General features: G+C 42.8%; 1 protein-coding gene across 1 annotated transcript in view; it reads left to right on the top strand.

Moving 5' to 3' along the window:
- The first annotated feature begins 259 nt into the window (after positions 1 to 259).
- LOC136610639 (tyrosine 3-monooxygenase-like) overlaps positions 260 to 23,552 on the top strand; it is a 36,419-nt gene continuing 13,126 nt past the window's right edge. The window contains exons 1-6 of the mRNA XM_066589853.1: positions 260 to 469; positions 7,087 to 7,255; positions 8,225 to 8,313; positions 10,577 to 10,644; positions 14,330 to 14,380; positions 15,291 to 15,436. Coding sequence (XP_066445950.1) covers positions 260 to 469; positions 7,087 to 7,255; positions 8,225 to 8,313; positions 10,577 to 10,644; positions 14,330 to 14,380; positions 15,291 to 15,436 — 733 coding nt within the window. The remainder of the gene's footprint in view (positions 470 to 7,086; positions 7,256 to 8,224; positions 8,314 to 10,576; positions 10,645 to 14,329; positions 14,381 to 15,290; positions 15,437 to 23,552) is intronic.

Here is a 23,552-nt window from a genome sequence, read left to right as displayed (position 1 = left end):
TCATGAATATTCCTAAAGGCTCTAGAGAAGCTATATAAGTCAGTAGAGCTTGCTGGGATCCGCAGCAGAAGAGTTTGTGTGCTGAACAATTCAAAATTCAGGTATGTTTAAATAGACTTACAACATTCTGTGTCATTAATGAAGCTGATACAGTTGATTCACCTGCATACCTGTGTAAACATGACTTATAGAACATCCTATAGATGTGCAATATGACAAACTCCATTTGTATTTTGCATCATATAGTTTAGTTGTGACTATGAAGTCTGAAGTGGGCACCGCACTTTGCAGAAAGCAGAGTTTTATAGAAGATGCTCGCAAGGAGAATGAAGTAACAGATTTACCTGCATCTGATCCTATGGCTGTAGCGTGTGATAATCCTGACGAAGGCAGCAGCACCTTGAATTTAATCTTTACCATCAGGAACAGCAGCGCATCTCCTATTTCTAGCAGCCTCAAGATTTTAGAGGTAAATTTCACTCTCCCCAGCATTCCCACTTAGTTTGACCTGTGATGTACTACAACAATGGGATATTTAGAAGCGCACATGCTAAGATAGCAAATGGTATATTTCATTAGGTGTACAGGTTCATACTTAAATAGTCTTTATGCTGCCCATTACAGAAATCAGTGATGACTTTCATTAGTAAATTAGCAGCATTGAAGGTACATATATCTGTTTTGGTAGTTATACAAGCTGCTGATATTAGATACAAGGTGGTGGGGATATTTATATATTTTTCTTTATATGTTTGTTTGTTTGCCGAAGTTTTAGATAATCAAATAAAGGTTATATTTTATGGATCATCCCAGTGAGAGATTTAAGAATATACTTGATTCCTCTGCCCCTGTGATTTTGCAATGAGACTTAAATGTTCCCCTTTCACAGTTTAGACAAATCTAAAATGATAATTCTTTATTAATTATATTTAAAAATTACTTGAACGAACACGGGGCACAACACAGAAGCCACTGGGTTGATGGAGATATGAGAGTCTATTCAAGGACCTAGGTGCCACATCCTAATACTGCTTCCCTCTGTATACAATCATAGCAGAGAGGAAGAGCATGTTATAGGAAGTTGGCAATGTACAGTGGCTTTAATCAACGAACAATTAAAAAGAACTCGGACCAAATTCTATACTAGTGTCCCTCTCTTGTGCTCTTAGTTCACTATCAAAGTAACAAACAACTCAGCTACCATCACTAGATAGACTCAGCAATGAAGCTTAAAGGGGTTGTCCCGAGGCAGCAAGTGGGTCTATACACTTCTGTATGGCCATAATAATGCACTTTGTAATATACATTGTGCATTAATTATGAGCCATACAGAAGTTATAAAAAGTTTTTTACTTACCTGCTCCGTTGCTGGCGTCCTTGTCTCCATGGTGCCGACTAATTTTTGGCCTCCGATGGCCAAATTAGCCGCGCTTGCGCAGTCCGGGTCTTCAGCAGTCTTCTATGGAGCCGCTCGTGCCAGAGAGCGGCTCCGTGTAGCTCCGCCCCGTCACGTGCCGATTCCAGCCAATCAGGAGGCTGGAATCGGCAGTGGACCGCACAGAAGAGCTGCGGTCCACGAAGACAGAGGATCCCGGCGGCCATCTTCAGCGGTAAGTATTGAAGTCACCGGAGCGCGGGGATTAAGGTAAGCGCTCCGGTAAACTTTCTTTACTTCCCTGCATCGGGGTTGTCTCGCGCCGAACGGGGGGGGGGGGTTGAAAAAAAAAAAACCCGTTTCGGCGCGGGACAACCCCTTTAAATAGATGAGCATAGTATAGTTTTAAACAGAGGGAAAATAAGTTTCTAGAGAGCTGTGTTGTAATAAAGGTTGATTGAAATGTATCATGCAGTAGTGCGGATCTTCATATCATTATTCAGAAACCTATATGCCTCTCTAGAAACCCTCTTATGCTTGAATTCATGCGAGCAAAAGAGAAAGGATATAAGGACAAGTTGTGGGCCCAGTATAAATGTCAGTGAGCACACTTCTTCTCCTTCCAGGGCCTGTTTAGTAGTCCTGGATTCTTAATTCATTCAGATTACTAATATCGGCATTGATGCACTCATAGTTAGCTCTCTCAGTACTGTATAATCTCTTTCCATTTATTCTCAACGCGTTTCTCCGCTAATAATGGCGGGTCATCAGGAGATCAATGAGTTTAGTACTAAAGGATCAATTTTATATGTTTATTAGTACACAAAGCACGAATCATTGGTGCTTGTTCATAATGTATTTCCGAGTTTACTCCGAACCAATATCAAGCATATACTGCCAAGTAACGGTAATATCTCGTGTTTATATAGAGGGAGACTCTTTGAGGTATTAGAATAAAAGTGGCATTAGAGATGTGGGCTAATAGTGGGTCTTGAAGGACCTTTTTGCCAAAGGATGCCCCCTGACCAGACCGAGACTGTTATCCAAGAAAGTCTATATAGCAGCTAGGTCTGATTCAGTATCTCAGCATGCACAGTAACAACTCTTTGACTGTGCCTGAGAACGGGCAATATGAAGCAGATAATGTCTGTAGCGGCAGTTGTATTAGAGGAGACCTCTTTAGAGAATAAGCCCTCTTTAGAGAATAAGCCCTCTTATGCCAACATGGATAAAGCGTGCACAATAGCAATTCTTTAGCTGTGCCTGTGAACGGGCAAAATAGAGCAAGTACTGCCTATAGCGGCAGTTATATTAGAGGAAGCCTCTTTTTTAAAATTAGAGAATAAGCCCTCTTATGCCAACAAATAAATAAAAGTGACCCCTGTCAAGTAGTGCAAGGCTCAGGTTTTCCAATAAAGATGGTATAGGCAAAACCTGAGTCTGATCTAGTAGCTAGATATATGCACAGTGGGGTCACTGTAGCAGAGTCTCCATGTCCCTAAATAGGTCTCTATCTGAGATATAGTGGTATAGAGTATAGCATGAATAGAGCAGCGCCTCTGGCCTTGGTGGTAGGTCAGGGCTATCTGAGCTATAGAGAAGTGTCTGCCCTTATAAAGCACACTTAGCTCCTCCCAGGGTGTGTGTGTCTGTTTCAATCCACCAATCAGCTGGTCTCAGGGTGGGTGGAGATCATCTTGACTTTGTTGTCTGTCTTGTTATAGTGATTTAGTAGCTTTGGGGGAGTGACTGTCAATATCTGAAATCATAAGCGCCTGTATGTTTTATCAGAGTTGTTTACTCTGATTGCCGATTACCCGTATAGTTAGCCGATCACTCCAGGTTGTTATAAAGGAGAGAGACCGGACTGTACACTGCAGAGCCTCCCCCTCTAGATTTAAGAATATACTTGATTTCTCTGCCCCTGTGATTTTGCAATGAGACTTAAATGTTCAGTCTTGAAGTAGGAATAATGCAAAATCTGTATTTTCTTCATTTGATATCCTGTTCACAATTTATTTTCAGCTTCTGCAAGCACTGTCATACAGCAGTTCATGGGGTATATGTGTGTTCATGGTAGGGGGAGAGGGGCAGCTCCAATATATATATATATATATATATATATATATATATATATATATATATATATATATATATATATATATATATATATATATATATATATATATATATATATATATATATCATCAGTTTGCATATCTGTACATAGTATGCATATGTTTTCCATATTATTGGTATGTTTTTTATGCATTCAGTATGTTACAGGGAATGTGTGAAAAGCAGGCATTGTAGAGAATGCCTAGACAATCTATCGAATGTGTGAGGTTTTTAAGCTAAGTACGAAATGTGTGTTTTAGTTACAGATGTTACATACATTCCCTGGGCATTGTATCGAATACCTAGGCATTATATAGAAGGACAAGTACTGTTTTAGGCAAAGTAGGAAAATGGAGTCATGATAAGACCTTCATGGGAAAAAAGACATGCATGAAAATGTAGCAAGAAATACAAAACTAAAGTGCAGGATTTTCTTACTAAAAAAACAAGAGAAGTAAAACAGTATTGACATACCGGAGCGCAGTGTCTGCATCTCCGAGTCCTCCAGGGGCTCCGTGGCAGCAGGAGGCGAGCCCTTCTTTGTCTCTCCCTTTCTCTTTTTTTAACTAAGTCAGATTTTCAGTGATAGCCAGGGAAGGTGAGGAGCTGGATAGCTCGTGACTCCTGTCCTTACCAACCCTGGCAGTAGACATGGCACCACAGGAGACACAGGTTCCTATGTTGGTAGAACAGACAGCAACACATAGGGCACTGGGTGAGGGGAGACAAAGAGGACCCACGTCCTGACACCATATAGTGGCAGTGTCACTGTGGCACTGGCTTGGGGGACATTGGAAGAAGATGATGGGGTTGATGAGGTGAAGGGTGAAATCATATCTTTTGGTGTAGGGAAAAAAGAGGTGTCCCTTCGCAGTTCGCTGCTAGTGGGATTATTTTATACAGCCTTTAAAAAAAAAAAAAAATCAAGCACAGTCTAACCACCTGAGGTCCTAAAAGTGGTTACACCCTTGACCTATTAAAAGGCTCTCAGAGGCACCTTGTGTGTAATGGACCAATCTTTCCACTTTTGTAGACTTTGTTGACCCCTAGATGCCTCTATGTAGCAATCAAAGAGATTTTGCCCAATTCACAGAGTCAGAGGGAAGGGTGCATTATTGAAATGCAAGAAGCTGGGTGGTTGTAACAGCAAACTGCCTGCCACCTGGGCCATTCTTACAAGCATGAGCAGCTCCAACTGTTTCATTGTCCGCCATCCAGAGATTTGTGACACCATTGTTTCAGGCCTCTGTGTCTGTCGGAACCATTTCCAGGTATAGTAGTGTCATGAACGACTAAACTGGACTGCTAAAAAGTGGAACCGGTTTGTCTTCAGCAACAAATTCAGGTTTAGTTTGGACATTGATGATGGCCGTGTTCATGTCAGCAGACGTAGGGCTGAGGACCTCAATGCTGCCTTTGCTGTTGAGTGGCACACTGCCCCCATTGCTAATGTGATAGTCTTGGGGAGGTCATCGAATATGTTAGTCGGTTATACCTAGTAGCTTAGCGATATGTTCAGGACATCCTGCAGCCACATGTGTTCCTCTCATGACAACTTCCAAAAGGCATTTTTCAGCAGGATAATCCTTGGCCGCACACACAAGGATATCACAGGAATGTCTCCACAACATTGTCATACTTCCTTGGCCTGCCCGTCGCCAGATTTATCACCAATAGAACATATGGGACCATCTGGGACGCCAACTTCAACAGCCTATGAGTTTCCACGATCAAAAGGTTCAGTTACAGCAAATGTGGGCAGATACGCTGCAGGATACCATATGAAACCTGTATGCCTCCTTGCCTGTCCCTATCACATCTTGCATCCAAGTTAGAGATGGCCGAATGGGGTGCAAGAGCCTCTCTTCAGTTTCCCCAATAAATTATTCTCACTTACTTATACCAACATTACAATCAAACATATGAAATACACTCAATTTTTCTTACAATGAGTGTACTTTGCTGCTTCACCTTTTAGCATTGTATAGAATGCCTAGGAAATGTGTGAAATATTCATCATTTTATACTTTAACGTCCCATTTTTATCATTCTATAGATTGCTCAGGCATTTTATACAATGACTCATTTCACACATTGCTTGAAACTTACTAGCTCAGCTCATTCAGATGTTAAAAGTAATAAGGAAGGAAGTAATAAAAAAGACTTCTAGAATGCAGCTGGATATGACTATGGCTGGCTCCAAATGACTGGATTTGCATTGCGGAATCCGTAGCGGGCTTCCGCAGCAAATACCTTCCATAGCATGCTATGGAAAAGCGCTTTTTCCTGCACATGAATTTCAAGCTATGTACACCTCTGGGGAGATTTCTTCACATAAATGCATGTATTTTGCCTGACAGTCATTTTTGCAATAGGATGTAATTGCACCATTTGCCTTCTGCAAGTTTTACATATCACTGTATATAGACCCTGCAGTCTAAAGCCCCATTAACACAGGATGACTGTCAGGCAAACGATGCCCGACACTTATCCTCACACGTACTTGCTCTTGTGCTGTTGCACATTAGCGGTATCACTTGGGCTCGCAGCGGGGCGGCTGGTGGAGATTTCTCGCCTTGCTCTCCCCTGCCCCTCTCCATTCACCTAGCATAGCAGCCGTTCAGTACTGAACGGCTGCTTTTTACACTAAACTATCATCGTTCAGGATTTTATGCAGCTTAAAATCCTGAACGATGATCATTCAGTGCAAACAGCAGCCGTTCAGTACTGAGCGGCCGTTGTGTTAAAGTGAATGGAGAGGGGCGGGGGAGAGCGAGGAGTGAAATCTCCTCCAGCCGCCCTGCTGCGAGCCCAAGTTATACTCGCTCATGTGCAACAGCACAGGAGCGAGTACATGCGGGGAAAAGTGTAGGGCAACGTTTGCCCGACAATCGTCCTGTGTAAATAGAACTTTAGAGACCAAGTCTTAATAGGAGATCCGTCAGTGTGCTTTACTGACGCTGGATTGTCAGCAGTTATCATTTCCCTCCTGTACATTCTTATCAGCTAATTTATGACTTGAAAATGCAATAAATTTACCTTTGTTGTGGTCATAAATTAGCAATTAAAAAGTGCAGGAGAGGAGTGATAAGGGCTGAAAACAAATCCATCAGTCCAGCCTCACTGACGGATCTCCTATTGAGACTAAAGACTGCAGAGTCTATATACAGTGACTTGCAGAAGCTGCAGAAAAGCTGCTGAAACATTTTTAATCAAACACTATTGCAATTATGATTATCAACCCAAAATATATGCATTAATGTGAAAAGAGTTGCCCTCCAAAGGTGTTCTTAGCTTTTAATTTTATGATTTACTGTGTAGACAAGTTTCTCAACACAGAAGAGACTACACATATATTTACATCAGAGAAACTTATTCTCTAGCTTCCCTTTGTAGGGTCAGTAACAGTATATATTATGTTGGTAATGTAAATGAACATTAGCAGTCTTAAAGGGAACTTTGAAGTTAAATTTGACTTTTTCACACAAGGCTAGATTGCAGTGACATTTCATGTGGTTATTTTGGTACGATTTTTCAGAAATAATGAATCATTTTAATTCATTTAATGTGAATATACTGTACTTATTCTACAGAAACATGGGACTATAATTTATCATATAGAAACCAGGCCCACTGGGCGGGGCAAGAAAAAAGAACTGGAGTGCTTTGTGAAATGCTTCATTCATAACTCTTCCATCTGTTCTTTACTATCCTCATTGAAGAAAATAGCAGGTGATGTGAAAGTAGCCAAGGAGCTAACATGTGAGTAATGTCGTGACTCTCTTTGTTTCTATGTAGAGCAGTAAAGTAACAAAAAGGTAGCAATACTGCAGTTTCACACTATTCAGTCAGTATCCAATATTGAAGATGTTATAGATGTCTTATAACCATCCAAACTAGTAACTGCAAATACTTTATTGATCAAGCTGATTAGATCAAGGGATAAAGTGATGAATGTCAACCAGTCTATTTACAACTACATCTGGTCAGATCTGATATTTATTCATTTTGCATGTATAACTACATCATGTATCAGTAGCTAAAAAGTTTGTGGATGACCCAAAATATGTCTCGATATACAGTATCTGTTGCTTAAATTTAAATTGTAAAAATCAAGTTAGTACCAGGAATTGTTACTATAGTGAGTATTGGATGAAATTTACTCCACTTCATGAGCCCGTCCACCTTTTAGTGCTTTCAGCACTTTGTTCACTACACTTAAGGCCTCGTTCACACGAGCGTTGTTTACATGCTACTGCAGCAGCGTGTAATCCATGCTGCTGACATGCAGCAATTCTGTGATGTACAAGCTGCTCCGTACTCTGTGGAGCAGCCCATTCACATGTCCGTGCTGCGGGCAGAGTGCTGCCGTGGCTCTCATAGTAGCCTGTGGTCAGCACCATGGACAGTGCTGCAGCACAGAGCTGACAGGCGAGTCGGCACTCGCTGTCCTATTTTTTTCACCAGCGCAGTTCTGCGCTGGTAAAAAGCTCTGTGTGAGCGCTTCCATAGCAACCGATTGGATATTGGACATGTAAACGGGCTGCTCCACAGAGCACAGAGCAGCTTGTTCATCACAGAATTCCTGCATGTCAGCAGCATGGATTACACGCTGATGCAGTAGCAGTGTGTAAACCACGCTCTTGTGAACAAGGCCTAAATGAAAATAACATGCATATTTTGGTTTTTCGGCATGTCTCACATGTATTGTTTATTATCCAATTCAAACAGTACCTTCTTTTCCAAGAAAAGTCCAAGACCTTGACAAGTGCCAGCACCTAACTATGAAATTTGAACCAAATTTTGACAAAGATCACCCAGTAAGTATTAAGAAATGAAAATATAATTCAAAATGCCTAGTGATTTGTATGCAATCATATATACGTATATACCAGTATATTTTCACTATAGCCTATATAGTGGTATACCAGGCATTTATTATTTGTGACCTATCCTCAGGAGATCTGCCACTTGGATTCTCTCTTGATCAACTGATCCGCCAGTCCGCTGTCAGCACAGCAGGGCCCGACATTTGCATTGGTGGTCAGGGCTGTCTTCTATTAATTTTTGCCCCAAAAGAAATACAGGGTCTTATTTTCGGGGGGTGTCCTATATTCACCTAGCATGCGCTGTCCACGTCCCTTCTGCTGGTCTGAGGCACTCTGGCAGGCTTCTGTGCAGTCCTCTATGGCAATGGAGCATCTTTTGCTGGTGATGGGGCTTGAATACCCCACCTCCAGCAAGCGATTGCTCTAATTGGTTCAGGAGTGCCGCCTCAGCCAATCAAAGCTGGTGCTCGATGAACCAATCACAGCCATTCAATTATGTCATTCAATGAATGGCTGTGATTGGCTCATTGAGCGCCAGCTCTGATTGGCTGAGATAGTACTCCTGAACCAATCAGAGCAATCGCTTGCCAGAGGTGGGGTATTCACCAGCAAGAGATGCTCCATCGGCATTGAGGACTACACAGAAGCCTGTAGAAGCACCGCAGCCCAGCGGGAGGGACTCAGACAGCATCTGCAAGGCGAGAATTGCTTTTTTTTGTCACGTAGTGTAGCTAAAGCTTATTTTTGGGATAGGGCTTATATTTCAGGCTCACCACCAAAAATCAGGTAGGGCTTATTTTCAGGAAAACAGAAGGCATTGCTCCATTGATTTGAATGCGAGTGAAGCCATCAATTGCACATCTGCCCCTGCTGCACTCACAGCAGGCGGGAGGATCAGCTGTTTGGCAGGGATTATAGCCGATCAACTATTGACGATCTAGCCTGAGGATAGGTCATTAATAGTAAATGCTCAGAATTTCCTTTTAACAGTTACAGTGCTTAAATTAGCATTATTTTTGCTGTCCACTCCGGTTGTTTTCATTATCATTGCCTTCAGTATCATACCTCCCATTATTTATGCATATACTTTTAGGAAAGATTTGCCTCAATATACCCAGTCTATGCGTCAGTCCATTATAGACTATGCCCAAAAAGAAGGAAAGAACCAGCCTGCCTTCTCTCCAATCCAATGTCTACATCAAGATATGCAGTAGAGAATAAACATACACAATAAGGGGTGGGAGGACGAGAGTGAGGGGGGAGAGAGACGATAGTGAGTGGGGGGAGGGGAACAATAGTGAGTGTTGTCATGGGGTCTTTTATTTCTATGTATGTCCTTTGTAATATATCAAAAACACTAAAACTGGCTTTACATAGGAGATAAACATTGGCCAAGTTTGCTCTAATGCATGGAGGCCTCCTGACTATTACCAAATGGCTGACATTGCGGGTATGAAGGCTCGGACATGTTAGGTTGAGCCTTTCATTTATAAACACAATACGTTCACTATCCAGTGTTTATGCAAACAAAGGGTTTGAGTTCTGTTTGGAAATCATCACTTGCCAAAATGATTTTCAGCTCAGCCACAGAACATTTGACAATTGTAGTTTTATATACACTAATAGTAAAACCAATAAAACATTTCATTCATCATTACCAGATTTGTAGGGGAGCCACAATGCTAAGACCCTTGGCTCACATATAATTACTCTGTGAATCAAGTATTATATAATTTTCCCAGACAGATCATTTACATAGAAATTAGGATGTTTTACATCCAATGCTGTCAGATCTAAAACCAAGAAAATGTCATCTAGTGAAGTTTTGAGAGGCTATTTCCCTGGTTGGGTATGTGCTAAGTAACTTATACCATATGGTTGGAAACACAGCCCATTCCCATATATGTATGTACAGCTCTCTAAAGCGGGCAGCTGAGAGGTTTCTTTTTTGTAGCAAAGGTTGAGCATTCATTACCATAATCTCAACACTGACGATGTTTAATGTCTTAAATACTTCATAACTTAAATAGTATGATTATGGTTCATATTTCACTATTATTGCCCTCTTCGTTGATTCAGCTCAGCCAAACCCAGAAAATTCTTCTTTTTCCTCCTACTTCTTATTTTTCCATCTTATCACACTCATGTTAAACTTTGCTACGTCTTTAGCACTATGCAGTGATACCACGGTCCTGAAGATGATTTAGTGCTGCACTTGTGAATATGTCTTACCTCTGATCGCTTCTGTTAATAGGGATTTGGTGACCAAGAATACAAGAAAAGAAGAGCATATTTTGCAGAACTGACTTTCAAGTATAAAGAGTACGTCATCTTAAAAAAAAACACACAGAATTTGCAATATTCATAGACTTCCATACTTTTTGACAGCGTGGCGGATCATATCAGGAATTACATAGCACTATGCATAGTAAATAACAATGCATATCCTAAAGTCCGTAACACATGTGATGCAGGATATAGTTCAGGTTCAATATAGATGATAAAAAATGAATTAAAATCACTGTTCAATAGGTTCATTAGTAAAAATACAAGAAAATCAAATTCAAATAAACACAAAGGTCAAAAGGTGCATAAGATTTCCTTTTTTCTTTTATGTGTGCTGATTAGAGATTATCGAGCGTGCTCGGTAAGGACAGATACTCGAGCGAGTATCGTCCTTACCGAGTACCTGCCTGCTCGCCTGCAAAGATTCGGGTGCTGGCGGGGGGGGGGGCGGGGAGCGAGATCTCTCTCCCCCCGCTCCCTCCTGCTCACTCCCGCAACACAGCGCTCACCCTCGCCGGCAGCCGAATCTTTGCGGGCGAGCAGGCAGGTACTCGGTAAGGACGATACTCGCTCGAGTATGTGTCCTTACCGAGTACGCTTGCTCATCTCTAGTGCTGATATTGACAAATATGTTAAGAAGCTTCACAGTGCGAAATCACTCATCATAATGGATCTCATAAAAGTTAATATAAATAAAAACAAAACTGAATGAATAAATAAATAAGTATAAGTATATAAATATAACTAAAATTGCCCACTAGATGTTAGATGTAGCCATATACATAACATAAAGTAGTAGGGTTTAGCAGTGCTACCCCACAGGTCTCAAAATGCTCTATAGTTCATTCTTGCAGCATATAGGAGCAGGATGCCTTTAAGGAGGTGAAGAGTTAACCAGGCAATTTTATATGTCCGTGGGAATAGCACATTACCGTACATGTACCGCTATGTACAGGGTGGCCCAAAAAATGCATGCACACTTCAACTTGAAAAATATCTGCATAATATTATGCCCATTGCCCATGGATGGATTATCGCTGCAGAATTTGCGATCAGACACCCGCCATGAATTCCACAGCAATGTCCATCCATAGACATGCCATGTTAAACGATTCTCCCCTGCCCAAATCAACTGCGATTTTCCGCTCATAGGGAAGAATTGCAACATGTTCTATTCTGTGCAGAAAATCGCACGGTCAGCTTATATTGCAGTCAATGGAAGCCGTCTATCCGGCAGCAAGTCATCGCGGATGTGCGCCACCGCTAGAGCAATAGCAGCGCCATGCCCTGCACTGCGCATGTGCACCGACGCGCCGTCTGAGACACTCGCTGTGGATCCAGATAGATAAGTATAGGGTCTCTGGCCGGCACTAGGTCTGATTCCGCTGCAAGATTTCGCAGTCGGAATCCGAACCGCCGTGGGAATGAGGCCTCAAAGCTTTATTACTAGATGTATATAGACATCACAGGATAGCTGTAAGCCATGTTTGATCTATGCAATCATATTAGGTGCTCAAAGTGGTCACCTTTAACGTCAAGACACTTCTAATTTCAGCAAACTACTGTGTCTACATTGCTTGTGCACATCCCATAAGGTCCCATTGGTTTCAAACTCATCACAAATCTTTGTGATTGTCAGGCATGTTAGTGGTTCTGTTCCAAACTCACTTCACTATTGTGGTTGTACTTCACACACATTCTCAAATTTCTAGCCCCACTTCAAAATGGTCTTGCATTTCTTGAAAGCCAAGTGTGCCTCCACCATTATGTTTGACTCTCCTGACAGCCAATCGTGCAACCATTGGCATCTCTGGAGACAACATAATGCTACATATTGACACCATAATTCAATTCAGATTTTTTTTTTTTTTTTAAAGGCCAGAAATAACCACCATTGAGGTGTGTACAGATGTTTTTGGCCACTCTGGATATATATATAATGTAGATAACTTCCATCATGAGTTTTTTACACTGAACTTATTATAATACTCAAAAAATGGATATTTTTTGCACCTTCTGGCCTTTGTGTTTACTTGAATTTATTTTTATTGTGTTTGTACTTCTAAAACTCTAAACTAAGCTTGGACTATAACCTGCTCTATTAGTATGCTGTGTATTACCGTAGTGTTGGACTTTTAGACATACATTGTTTTTATTATATAATTCCTGATAAAATCTGCCACTTCCTGTGTTAATCTGGCAACTAACATTGTTTTCATATATTTTGCTTTTATCTTTTTGCTCCCTTCTGCATCTATCCTTAGGCCTCATGCACACAAAGCAAATTGAGCAGCGGATTCCACGCTTGTCAGCAGGCACGGGCGGTCCGCTGTTTTAAGTGCCCATTGATGTGTGTGGAGATACCTCTCTCCACGCACACCGGTGGATTTTATTTGCTACCGCTCCGTGCTGAAATAAAATCGCAGTATGCTCTATTTTCAGAGCGGATACGCAGGGTCGGCTTCCATTGAAGTCAATGGAAGCTGTCCCTCCCGCGGCACTTCTACAATGAGCATTGCAGAAGTGTTACAGATCCCCGTCATTGCCTAGGCGACAGCGCAGCGTCCTCTGTACTGCGTATGTGTGCCGGAGCGCCGACTGCACATTCGCATACATAAAGAAGATTCTTCTGACAGATGCGCAGGGTCGCAGGCAGCGGGCACGGGAGGATTCCGTGTGGGATTTCCTATACGGAATCTGTGCGTGCCCGTGTGCATGAGGCCTTATTCTAATATCTGTCCACCATCTCCTCTACCTCCTTTTTATGTTTCATTTTACATCCCATTTATATTATATGAACTATCTGCACTTTCAATCATAGTTGGCCTGAAGCACATCTGTTCTTGCTGTTACTACTAATAGATGGAGAAGTCAGATTAATAATCCTTTGGATCTCTGCCTCTTTCATTATTCCATAAGGTTGCACCATGCTCCCAGTATTTTAGCTTTGACTATTCTCACCACTAGGGAAAGTTCACTGCAAACTGATTTATACATCCAGAAGTGTATTAAATGAGAACGGTATAAGTCTGGATGCAGTGAGCACTCAGGTAGCCATCATGACAGCCAAGCAAGAGGTATGGCTCATTGCCAGCTATCTTCTCACCGCGAGCCCCATACAAGTCACTTGCTCTGCCATTACGGTTTCTTTCCATAAGTGAAATCTGCGGTTCTGGTACAATGCAATAACAAAGCATTTTTTCGTTCTCTTACATTGTAATTAGAAAGTTATTTTTGGTTAATTTCCCTCGAAACCAACTTCAAACATTTCTTTTTATTGAATATTGTGTTACCAATCCTACAAAGATAGAAACCACTATCAGAAGAATCTAATGGAACTATCCTGGGGGTGCTTCATGCTACAGCAAGAGGAGGGTCAGCTTCTTGTTTCACCCGACATGCTTTCAGTGGGCCTCTTCTTTAAAGCCATGTGTGCCTCTGTGGTAGAGCCACTGCATTGGGAGTCCAGGCTGTTCTCAACATGCATTGGAAATTGAGGCCCCATAGCAGCTGACTATGTGTTATATAAGATCTGGCATACCATTATACATCCAGAGCAGATTTTGAGTATCCTTTGGCTGAAGCTAATTTCAGATTTCCCGTATGTCCTTCATATGTCATCCTAATTATCCATAATCACGGCCCAGTCAGGTTCATATCATGGGACAGCGTGGATGTGTGGTGAGTATAAAAAATCTGAATGTGATTTGCTTTATTGCAGTGGGAATGTTATCCCAAGAGTTGAATACACTGCTGAAGAAATTGCTACATGGTAAGTAACTGCACAATTGTTTAACAAAGCATATATTAGAGTCTGCCATGCATGGAGAGCAGGGCTTAATACGCAACAGTAAAATGTACTATGTATTGCAAGTGATCGCAAGCTGAAGTCCCCTATGGGGACTAAAAAATGTATGAAAAGGTTTTCAAAAATCCTAAAAAAAATATTAAGTAGAAGCAGAAACCAAAAATGGCAACAGCACACAAAATAAATTTACTACCAGAGGTGTACATACCTATAATCAATACTCTAACCACATTAAATAATGCAAGGTTCTTGGTATATAATTCGATCAAATTACATTGGCCCATCTACCAACGTTCAGGTGACCAAGCTGGGAAAGGTGGGTTCCTACCTCTCAGGGTAGGTCTAATTTTTGAGGAAATAGGGTAAATACAAGCTGTACTAGTATATTATACTGTATATCATGCATGATTCACTGTACAGAGCATCAGAGTCCAGTTTATCTATAAAACTGACTGTGTGTGCACTTTATAAAGGATGTAGTCAAAAAGACTGATCCAGTGCTATATCACAATATTTCTATAGGGAAAGAACAATAGTGCATGGATGCCTGGGGGCCCCAGGACATGGATTTCAATTTAGTGCTATGGCCCTCAGAGAGAAAAACCCAACTGCAAAGTTGAAGAGTAATATGTAAGAAGAAGTCTGGTTTCCTCGTCTCTCTAACTCATACCAGTTTGAAATCCATGTTCCAGGGCCTGCAGGGACCCGTGTGCAATACCATCCTGTAGCACATGTCTTCCTATTCAAGTACTCTACTGTTATTTCAATGTAGAGTACCAGTATTGAGATATAGTGCTGGATCCGTCTTTTTGACTTCACCCTGTATAGTATTCCAGTTCTTACATGTTATGTATTACTATTGTTATCATTTTAGGAGACAAGTATACAAATCCCTCAGCGGTCTCTACCCAAACTATGCCTGCCAACAATACTTGGATACATTTTACCACTTGGAAAAATATTGCGGCTATACAGAAAATTCCATACCTCAACTGCAGGATGTATCCAATTTCCTAAAAGGTAAAGGTTCTATAAATTAAACTTAAAGAGCACAGATTGAATTAAGTTTTTAAATACACTGGTCATAAAAATATCCTACAAGGTGTTATTATAGAGGTCCAAAATACTTCTTATCCAGGGCTCTGGATAGGGTGTATAGCCCTTCACAATAGTAGTGTTGCTGCATACAAGATAGTAAATGGAATAGACTACAATTAAAATATATCAAGAATAATAATAATCTGTATCTAGCACCCAACATATTTTACAGCACTTTACAAATCAGAGGGTACAGGAACAGACAAATTCAGACATTACATACAATATTAAATTACAAGAACAATTGGAGGACTCGCAAGAGCTTGCAATCTATGAGGAAATAGAGGTGACACAACAGGTAAAAAGTACTTGTTCTGTACAATGGTTCAGCTATTTTTTGAATAATTAGGGTAATATACATAAGGCTGTATGAGCCGGGCACCAGCCGGTATCTTTGTATGTACAAATAAGAAGTGCTTCAGGGTGTATGGGTGTGGGGGGCACTGGGATCAGGTTAGGATGGAGTTTGTAGAAACAGGATAAATGTGGAACAGTCAGATTAGGTAATGTAACAGGCCTCCTTAAAGAGATGTGTTTTTAAGGCACACTTTAAATTTTTAAGTGTTGGGGAAGAATCTGATTGTCCAGGGTAGTGCATTCCAAAAATCTACAATGTCTCAGGAAGAGTCTTGGAGATGGGATTGGGAGGTTTGGAACGTAGTCTAAGATCTTTAGCAGAATGGAGAGCACAGATAAGATGGTAGACAGAGTCGAGAGAGGAGATATAAGACGGAGCAGAACAGTGGAGAGCTTTATGGATAAGTGATGAGTATTGAACTCTACATTCAGCGGGCAACCAGTGTAGTGACTGGTGCAGAGTGGAGGCATTAGTGTAGCAGTTGGACAGAAAAATAAGTCTGGCTGATGTATTCAGTATGGTCGGAGAGGAGAGAGTTTAGTGAGGGGAAGACCGATGAGCAATGACTTACACTACTCAAGAGGAGAATGAATCAGGGCAAGAATCATAGTTTTTGCTGTTTCCATAGTAAGAAAAGAATGGCTTCTGAAGACGTATTTGAGGTCAGATGACATGAGTGTGCAAGTGATTGAATATGGAGAGTGAATGAAAAGATTGGAGTCATTATGACCCCAAAGAGACGGCGTGCTACCTAGGAGTTATGATTGTACTGCATACTGAAATGGAAATATCAGGTTTAGGTTGGTTAGTAGATGGCAGAAACACAAAAAGTTCTGTTTTTGAAAGATTTAGTTTCTGAGACAGGACATGGTGTTAGAGACAGGACAGACAATCACTGGTGTTTTGCAGTAGTGTAGTGGTGATGCCTTAGGAAGCAGTGTATAATTGGGTCTCGTCAGTGTAGAGCCGATACTGAAAGCCAAATGTGCTGTATGGCCAATAGGGACTGTGTAGATAGGAAAGAGGAGAGGACCTATGACCAAACCCTGAGAAACCCCAGCAACCAGAGGAAGAGGAGAAAAAGTAGAGCCAGCTAATGATACATTGAACGAGTGGTCAGAGAGGTAGGAGGAAACTGAGAGAGTTCAGTATCCTGAAGGCCAAGGAGTATGGAAAACAGATTGTTAGGGATCAGAAAGAGAGTTATCAGAGGGGTAGCGGGTTAGACAAGAGTACACCAGATGCTCTAGGACTTTGGAGATGAACGGGTGATTAGAGACGGGTCGCTAGTTGGCAGCACAGAGCGGGTAAAGAGGTGGGGTTTTTATTAGTAATGGGAATATGACGGCATTTTAATGGAAAAAAGAAAGATACTAGAAGAAACAGAGAATATAGTAGTGAGGTGATTGATGACAACTGGGGAGAGAGAACAGACAAGTTGTGATGGAATAGGGTCGCTAATTCAGGTAGTAGGGTGAGAGGAGCTTGGAGACTGCTGTTATTGAGTCAGATGTGGAGAATGAACTAGAGAAGGTGCAGGAGAGAAGGCAGTCAAGCCTTCAAAGGGATTTCTTGCTGGATGCCTTAGTTTTCTCTTTGGGATAAGCGGCCAGGTCTTCAGCGCTAAGATCTGTCATAACCGGCTGCACTTTAGGGAGGAGGAGGAAGTGAAAAGAAAAAATATTTTTAAAATAGATCTATCATGACTCCTTTGTGAGGGCTCATTCACATCTGCAATAGGGCATTCCATTTCTCTTGTTTTTGGCGCAGAAAAATGCAATGAAATGTTTTCCTTTTTCTCTGATTGAATTCTGTTTTAATTCAGTTTATCTGCTCCAAAAATAAAACAGTTTGATGGAAAGCCCTAATGCAGATGTGGGGACTCTATTTGAGGTCAGCATAAGAAAGAAGAAGAGATGATGAAGTTACAGATACACCGTTTATGATATTTGATCCAGTGCTTTCATGTAAATATCTGTTCAAATGCTTTCAGAACTCATAGAGGAAGTCTGCTTTCCCCTCCACATTGATTGCCCACCTTTCATGCATAAGGGCTTCCACAGGCGAATGTATGTGTAAATACGCTCGCCACAATGGAGCGTATTTGTGTATGATCAAGGTTTGGAGATGGCCCTGAACAGGCTGATACGCACGTGGGTCAAAATGCCAGTTCACACGTGCATGTTACTCCCTTCCCCTGGAATAGAATGGCAATTTAGTGCCAAATTTGAGCCAACTGTCCTTTTTTCCCTGTGTTTCACGCAGGGTAACTCCCTTGCCCTCCCTTTTTTTAAGCTGCCATAGACTTTGATGGCAGCTTTCTGCATAACATGCAAAAAGTTAGTTTAAGGCCTATTTTTTCTCGCACACAGAATTTGCACGCGAAAAAAAACACGCTCATGAGTAGGGATCCATTGAAATCAATGGCGTTGCTTTGCCATGGTTTACGGGCGTGAATTTCACACGCACAGAAATCTCTGCAAACACGCTCATCTGTTTAAGCCCTATGTTTTGTACATTGGGAGAGCTGAATCAAATAGCAAATTGTATATCCCATAATGCGACATCTCCCCCTCCGTCCTATGCTGCTCAGATAGGGTAGAGTAAGGTGACTGACTGATACACTTCAAATTCTCATCGAAGCTACTGACAGCATGCTGCACTAATTGATCAAGAATTGGTTAAACGGCTATTTGCTCATATAAACGTATCATTCAGTTGCTCCATTTATATTATGTTAATATTAAAAAATACTAAATTATGTTTAACTCAAAAATGTGATTTATATAAAAGGTCATTTTTTGATTACACATTCCCTTTAAGCAGGGATGCCATATTGACACAAACTTTGGTTAGGAGATTAGGATGCATCCATATGTTGTGCTCAAATCACGTTTTTTTTCGTAGTGATTACTGTCAAAATGCCACACTTTTTGGGACACCATAACTTTTTCACATGTTTTTGCGGCAAAAGAAATACGATTTGACTGCAACATTTAAATACACTCTAAGGACAAAAAATGGCGCTGTTCCAGTATGGAGTTGTGTGGAGTTGAGGGGATGTAACTGTCATGTGGTGGCGCAGTGGGTAGTATCAATGGGTGCAGTAAAGTTTAGACCAAATCACAGGCAAAAGCCGCTCATGATTCAGCGGTCGCTCTGGTAGGTGATGATTGTTACCAGCTGCTGTGCAGGGCTCACGGTGGAATGCCTTTTTTGCCAGTACCAATTTTAATTGGGCTCTTATTGCCTGGTTCATATGGCACTGGAGAGATGTCATTCATCGCTGAGCTGTGTCCAAAACGTCAGAGGGGCCTGTCAGTACTATCCGCGAGTCTCCGCCATCCTCATTGTGCCATTTCTCAACTAGCCTACCAATATTTCTATCCTTAAGGCCTCCTTCACACGGGCGACACCACATCGCTGCGAGAAAATTGCAGCGATATCGCATCGCTGCACCGTGCGATATCGCTGCGATTTTCTTGCAGCAATAACGTGATTTTTAAAGCGCTACAAAGTCACATGTGATGCTACAAAATAGCTCGACTTTGTAGCATCACGTGCGAGGATTTTCGGGGGGGCTTGAAATATTAGCCCTACCCCGAAAATAAGCTGTAACTAAAGGAGAGAAAAAAATATATACATCACCTATTCCGCGCTGTCCGGGGCGCCGCCGCAGCTTCTCCCCAGGTCCCGGCACTGATCTTCATCTTCTGTCCGGAAGCGCTGGCTGTGATTGGCTAACACTTAGCCAATCACAGCCAGTGCTCGAAGAATGGCTGTGATTGGTTCAATCACTGCCATTCATCGAGCACTTGCTGTGATTGGCTAAGTGTCAGCCAATCACAGCCAGCGCTTCCAGGAGGCAGGGATTTTTGAATTCCCGGCCAAAAAATAAGAAGAAGATCGGGACCTGGGGAGAAGCTGCTGCCGGGCTGACAGCTCAGCTAAGGTGATGTATGTGTGTTTTTTTTCCCCTTGCAGTTAGGGCTTAGATTATAGCTTTGACAGTGGCATCTGCTACTGTCAAAGTTGCATCGCATCGCATGCAAACCGCGTTTTCGTGCGATGCGATGCAACAGAGAGGAAGGCTTCATAGGGAAACATGGGCTACAAAACCTCCTGTGTCGCGGGCATATCGCCGGACCTCCGAGGTTTGTGTGTCATTTTGTATCATGCTACAAAACATCTCATGTGTGAAGGAACCCATAGGAAACCATGGGCTTCACATACATGCGATTTGTAGCATTGTAGCAATGCTACAAAATCGCGCGACCTTGTGGCCCGTGTGAAGGAGGCCTAAAGCCAATGGCGAGTCTACTTCTGCCTGTCACATTGTGGCATCACAAGTAATGATTGTGGATGTGAGAGACACAACATAATATGTCTGCAAGGAGGCTAACAAAAAATCCAAAACTGCTGGATTTTTGGCCGCACATCGCAAGTTGCATGAGCACATGGCATTGCCAACTTAGATTTCGGCTTAGGTCACGGGCGACTCTCAAGTAACATCTCTACAAGTTTTTATAAAGGGTGTAATGGGTGTTGCTAATTTTAAATTGCACGCACCTCACAGTGAAAACTGTCTGTTGACTCCAATGTAACAGTGAAACGCAGGCAAGCTGCACACATTTTTTGGTGAAGCAGCCATAGTCTATGCGTAGATGTGGCAGTAACCAAAAACAATCGGAGAGATTTGTTCAATGGCGTATGTCCCATTAAAGGTAATGGCAATGGCTACGTAATGGTGCAGGCCAAATGTACTATTGTTTTTCTTCACATTTGTAGCCAAAAAAGTGTCAGAAAAAAAGAATAGATGTGTTGTTTGAAGTGCAATACTTAGGCCCTATCCACTTTTTCAATGCACTTGAATGTAGAAGCTTCATGAAAAGTATATTCAGCTTGAATATTGTGTATTCAGAATACTGGTAGAAATACACTCAAGAGATTTACCATTTGAAAAACATTGTTTTTACTTCAGCCAGCAGATGGCGCTGTGTCACAATGTAACCCAACGTCTTGGTAATAGAAAAATGTTGCCAGTTGATACTATCTGAAGATGTGGAGTTCTGTTAGCTGCAACAAACTCTTTTTTTTTAAATATACTTTTTATATATTCATTTAGGTAGAGAGGGGAGGGGGATACAAAAATAAAATGGGGACGTGGTAGCGAGGTAAACACGGAGTATAACCGTCAATCAGCAATCGTAAAACAGTGACAGTTCCATTGAAGTATGCAAAATGATCAAAAAATAAGGAAAGAAAAGAAAAACATATATTAATAAATTGACAGGATCATATAAAGTGGTGGGGTGAAATAATCCAATGGCTAGGGGGTATTGCTAATTCCTGCTGATGAATCTCGGTTTCCATGGAACAAAGTAAACCAAACACTCCAAAGTTTCTGGAATTTCCCAATGTCCCCTTCTGGCCAACTTCTGATTTTTTCAAAGCAGAAGATAGTATTTAGCTCATTATACCTACACCCAGGGGATTGTACTATCTTTCCAATCTCTGGAGATCAAGATTTTAGCTGCATTTATGAGGGATGGAAATATTGTATCTTTCTTAATTAAGGAGCCCGATGCATGTAGGTTTAGGGCTTAGTCACATGGGCGCATCGGCACCCGTACACCAGCGCCGATGCACCCGTGTGACTGAGCCCTTCCTGGAGGAAAAAGACCGCCGTACTTCAAGACCGCCGACTCCCCGCAGCGCTGAAGAAAGAACACATGACCGGCAATGAAGCCAGTCACATGTTCTTTCTCCCGACACTGCAGAGAGACGTCCGTCTTGAGGTACTGCCGCCTTCCTCCTGCAGTAACACGGGCGCCGATGCGCTCATGTGACTGAGCCCTAAGGAGGATAATCTCTGGGTACAGAGTAATGTTAGTTTTAAAAGCTGCAACAAATTCTAGTGCAGACTCTAAGGGCTAATTCCCACGGGCGGATTTCCGCTGCGTTGTCCCACAGCTATTGAACCTAATAGAGCAATGCTCACGGTGCAGAATTCCACCGTGGAATTCCACACCGTGAAATCACACAATGTTCACCCGCGGCATGTTCTATTTTGCCGTCAATGGAAGCCGTCCGTCATGCTATCTTCCGTTGTAGCACAGCGGAAAATAGCGTGAAAATGCTTCCCCGCCCACCGCCAGCCATGTCATATGATGCAGCCGGCGCGTCATGTGACGCTGTAGGCATGTTACATGACACTGCCGGCGCGTCATGCGCTTTACTGCACATGTGCTCCGGAGCGTCATGCGGGACGTCGGGCGGCAGATCCGGAGGTAAGTATAGGGTCTCTGACTGGGTCGCCGTGATGGACTCTTCTGCGGAATTCCGCTTGCGGAGCCCGTCATGGCCGTGTGCACTAGGCCTAATGGTCAGTGAGACACCTGCTTCTCCTGACAGCTTCTGATATCAGAAGGTGAGAGAAACCAATACGACTGAATGCAGATAGCTAGACCAAAGCCACCCGCTATGACTGTTGGCCACATGATTTTGTCGATGAATGGGCAATTTTTTGATGCGCAGAAGACCTGAGCTTCATGCGCATGAAATTCACCCATTTACTGGAGCAACTGCTCCAGGAGGAGAGAGTGAAGAAGCCATGCAGGCCTTTGAGATTTCCTCATAGCATGGAGAGAGCGGAGCTATGGGGGATACCCCATAGCAGGGAGAGACGGAGCGGGGCTATGAGTTAATCGCCCATTGCTCCGCTCAAAGATCTGCTCTCTCTTCCTGCTATGGGAAAAACCATAGTCCTGTTCTCTCTCTCCCTGCTATGGGGACCCCGAGGTCAAAGCAAAGAGAAAGTGGGTGTGGCTAGAGAGAGGGGGTGGGGCTATAGCAATTCTTACAGATATTTCCCATAGCAAAACCATACAGGGGCGGGGCTAGGGCAGATCTCTCTGGCCCTGCCCCTCCTCCCACACTCTCGGAGAAGCCCTCGGGGAAAGCCCTATAACCCCGCCCCCCTGTCTCCCCGCTATAGGGAAATTGCTTTAGCAGAGGGGTGGAGGGAGTCCCCTACTGCCCCCCGCTGCTGGGGAATTGCCCAGCAGGGGAGCAGGAGAAATACCCTGCAGCTTACAGCAGGGCATTTAAAAGGTGCTGCTCTGAAGCACCCATTGTAATTTCCTGTTAGTCCCCACAGGGATTAACAGAACCCTCGTGGAGTCCCCTCATCCCCAGCGGGACGTTTAAAATGTGCTTCTGGGCAGCATAAAAGCTATTCCCTGCGCAGCAGTTTCCATTAACTTCTGCTCCCATAGGAGTCAATGGAAACTCCTGCATGGCGCGCACCAAAGATAGGCAATGTTCTATCTTTGTTAGGTGTGCGCTGTTTTGCAGTATGTCATTCTCTCATGTGAGCACTTCTATAGGAACTAGAGATGAGTGAACGTGCTCGGCCACGCGCCTTTTTCGCCCGAATACCGCGATTTTCGAGTACTTCCGTACTCGGGCGAAAAAATTCGGGGGTCGCCGTGGCGGCGCGGGGGGTTGCAGCGGGGAGTGGGGGGGGAGAGGGAGAGAGAGAGGGCTCCCCCCTGTTCCCCGCTGCTACCCCCCCACGCCGCCACGCCTCTCCCCGCCCCCCGGCGCACCCGAGTACTTTTCACCCGAGTAGTGAAGTACTCGAAAATCGCGGTATTCGGGCGAAAAAGGGGCGGGGCC

This window comes from Eleutherodactylus coqui, chromosome 2 (assembly GCF_035609145.1).
Source record: "Eleutherodactylus coqui strain aEleCoq1 chromosome 2, aEleCoq1.hap1, whole genome shotgun sequence".
Taxonomy (NCBI): Eukaryota; Metazoa; Chordata; class Amphibia; order Anura; family Eleutherodactylidae; genus Eleutherodactylus; species Eleutherodactylus coqui.
Note: the sequence above shows the minus strand (reverse complement) of the source record. Positions and strands in the feature narration are given on the sequence as shown.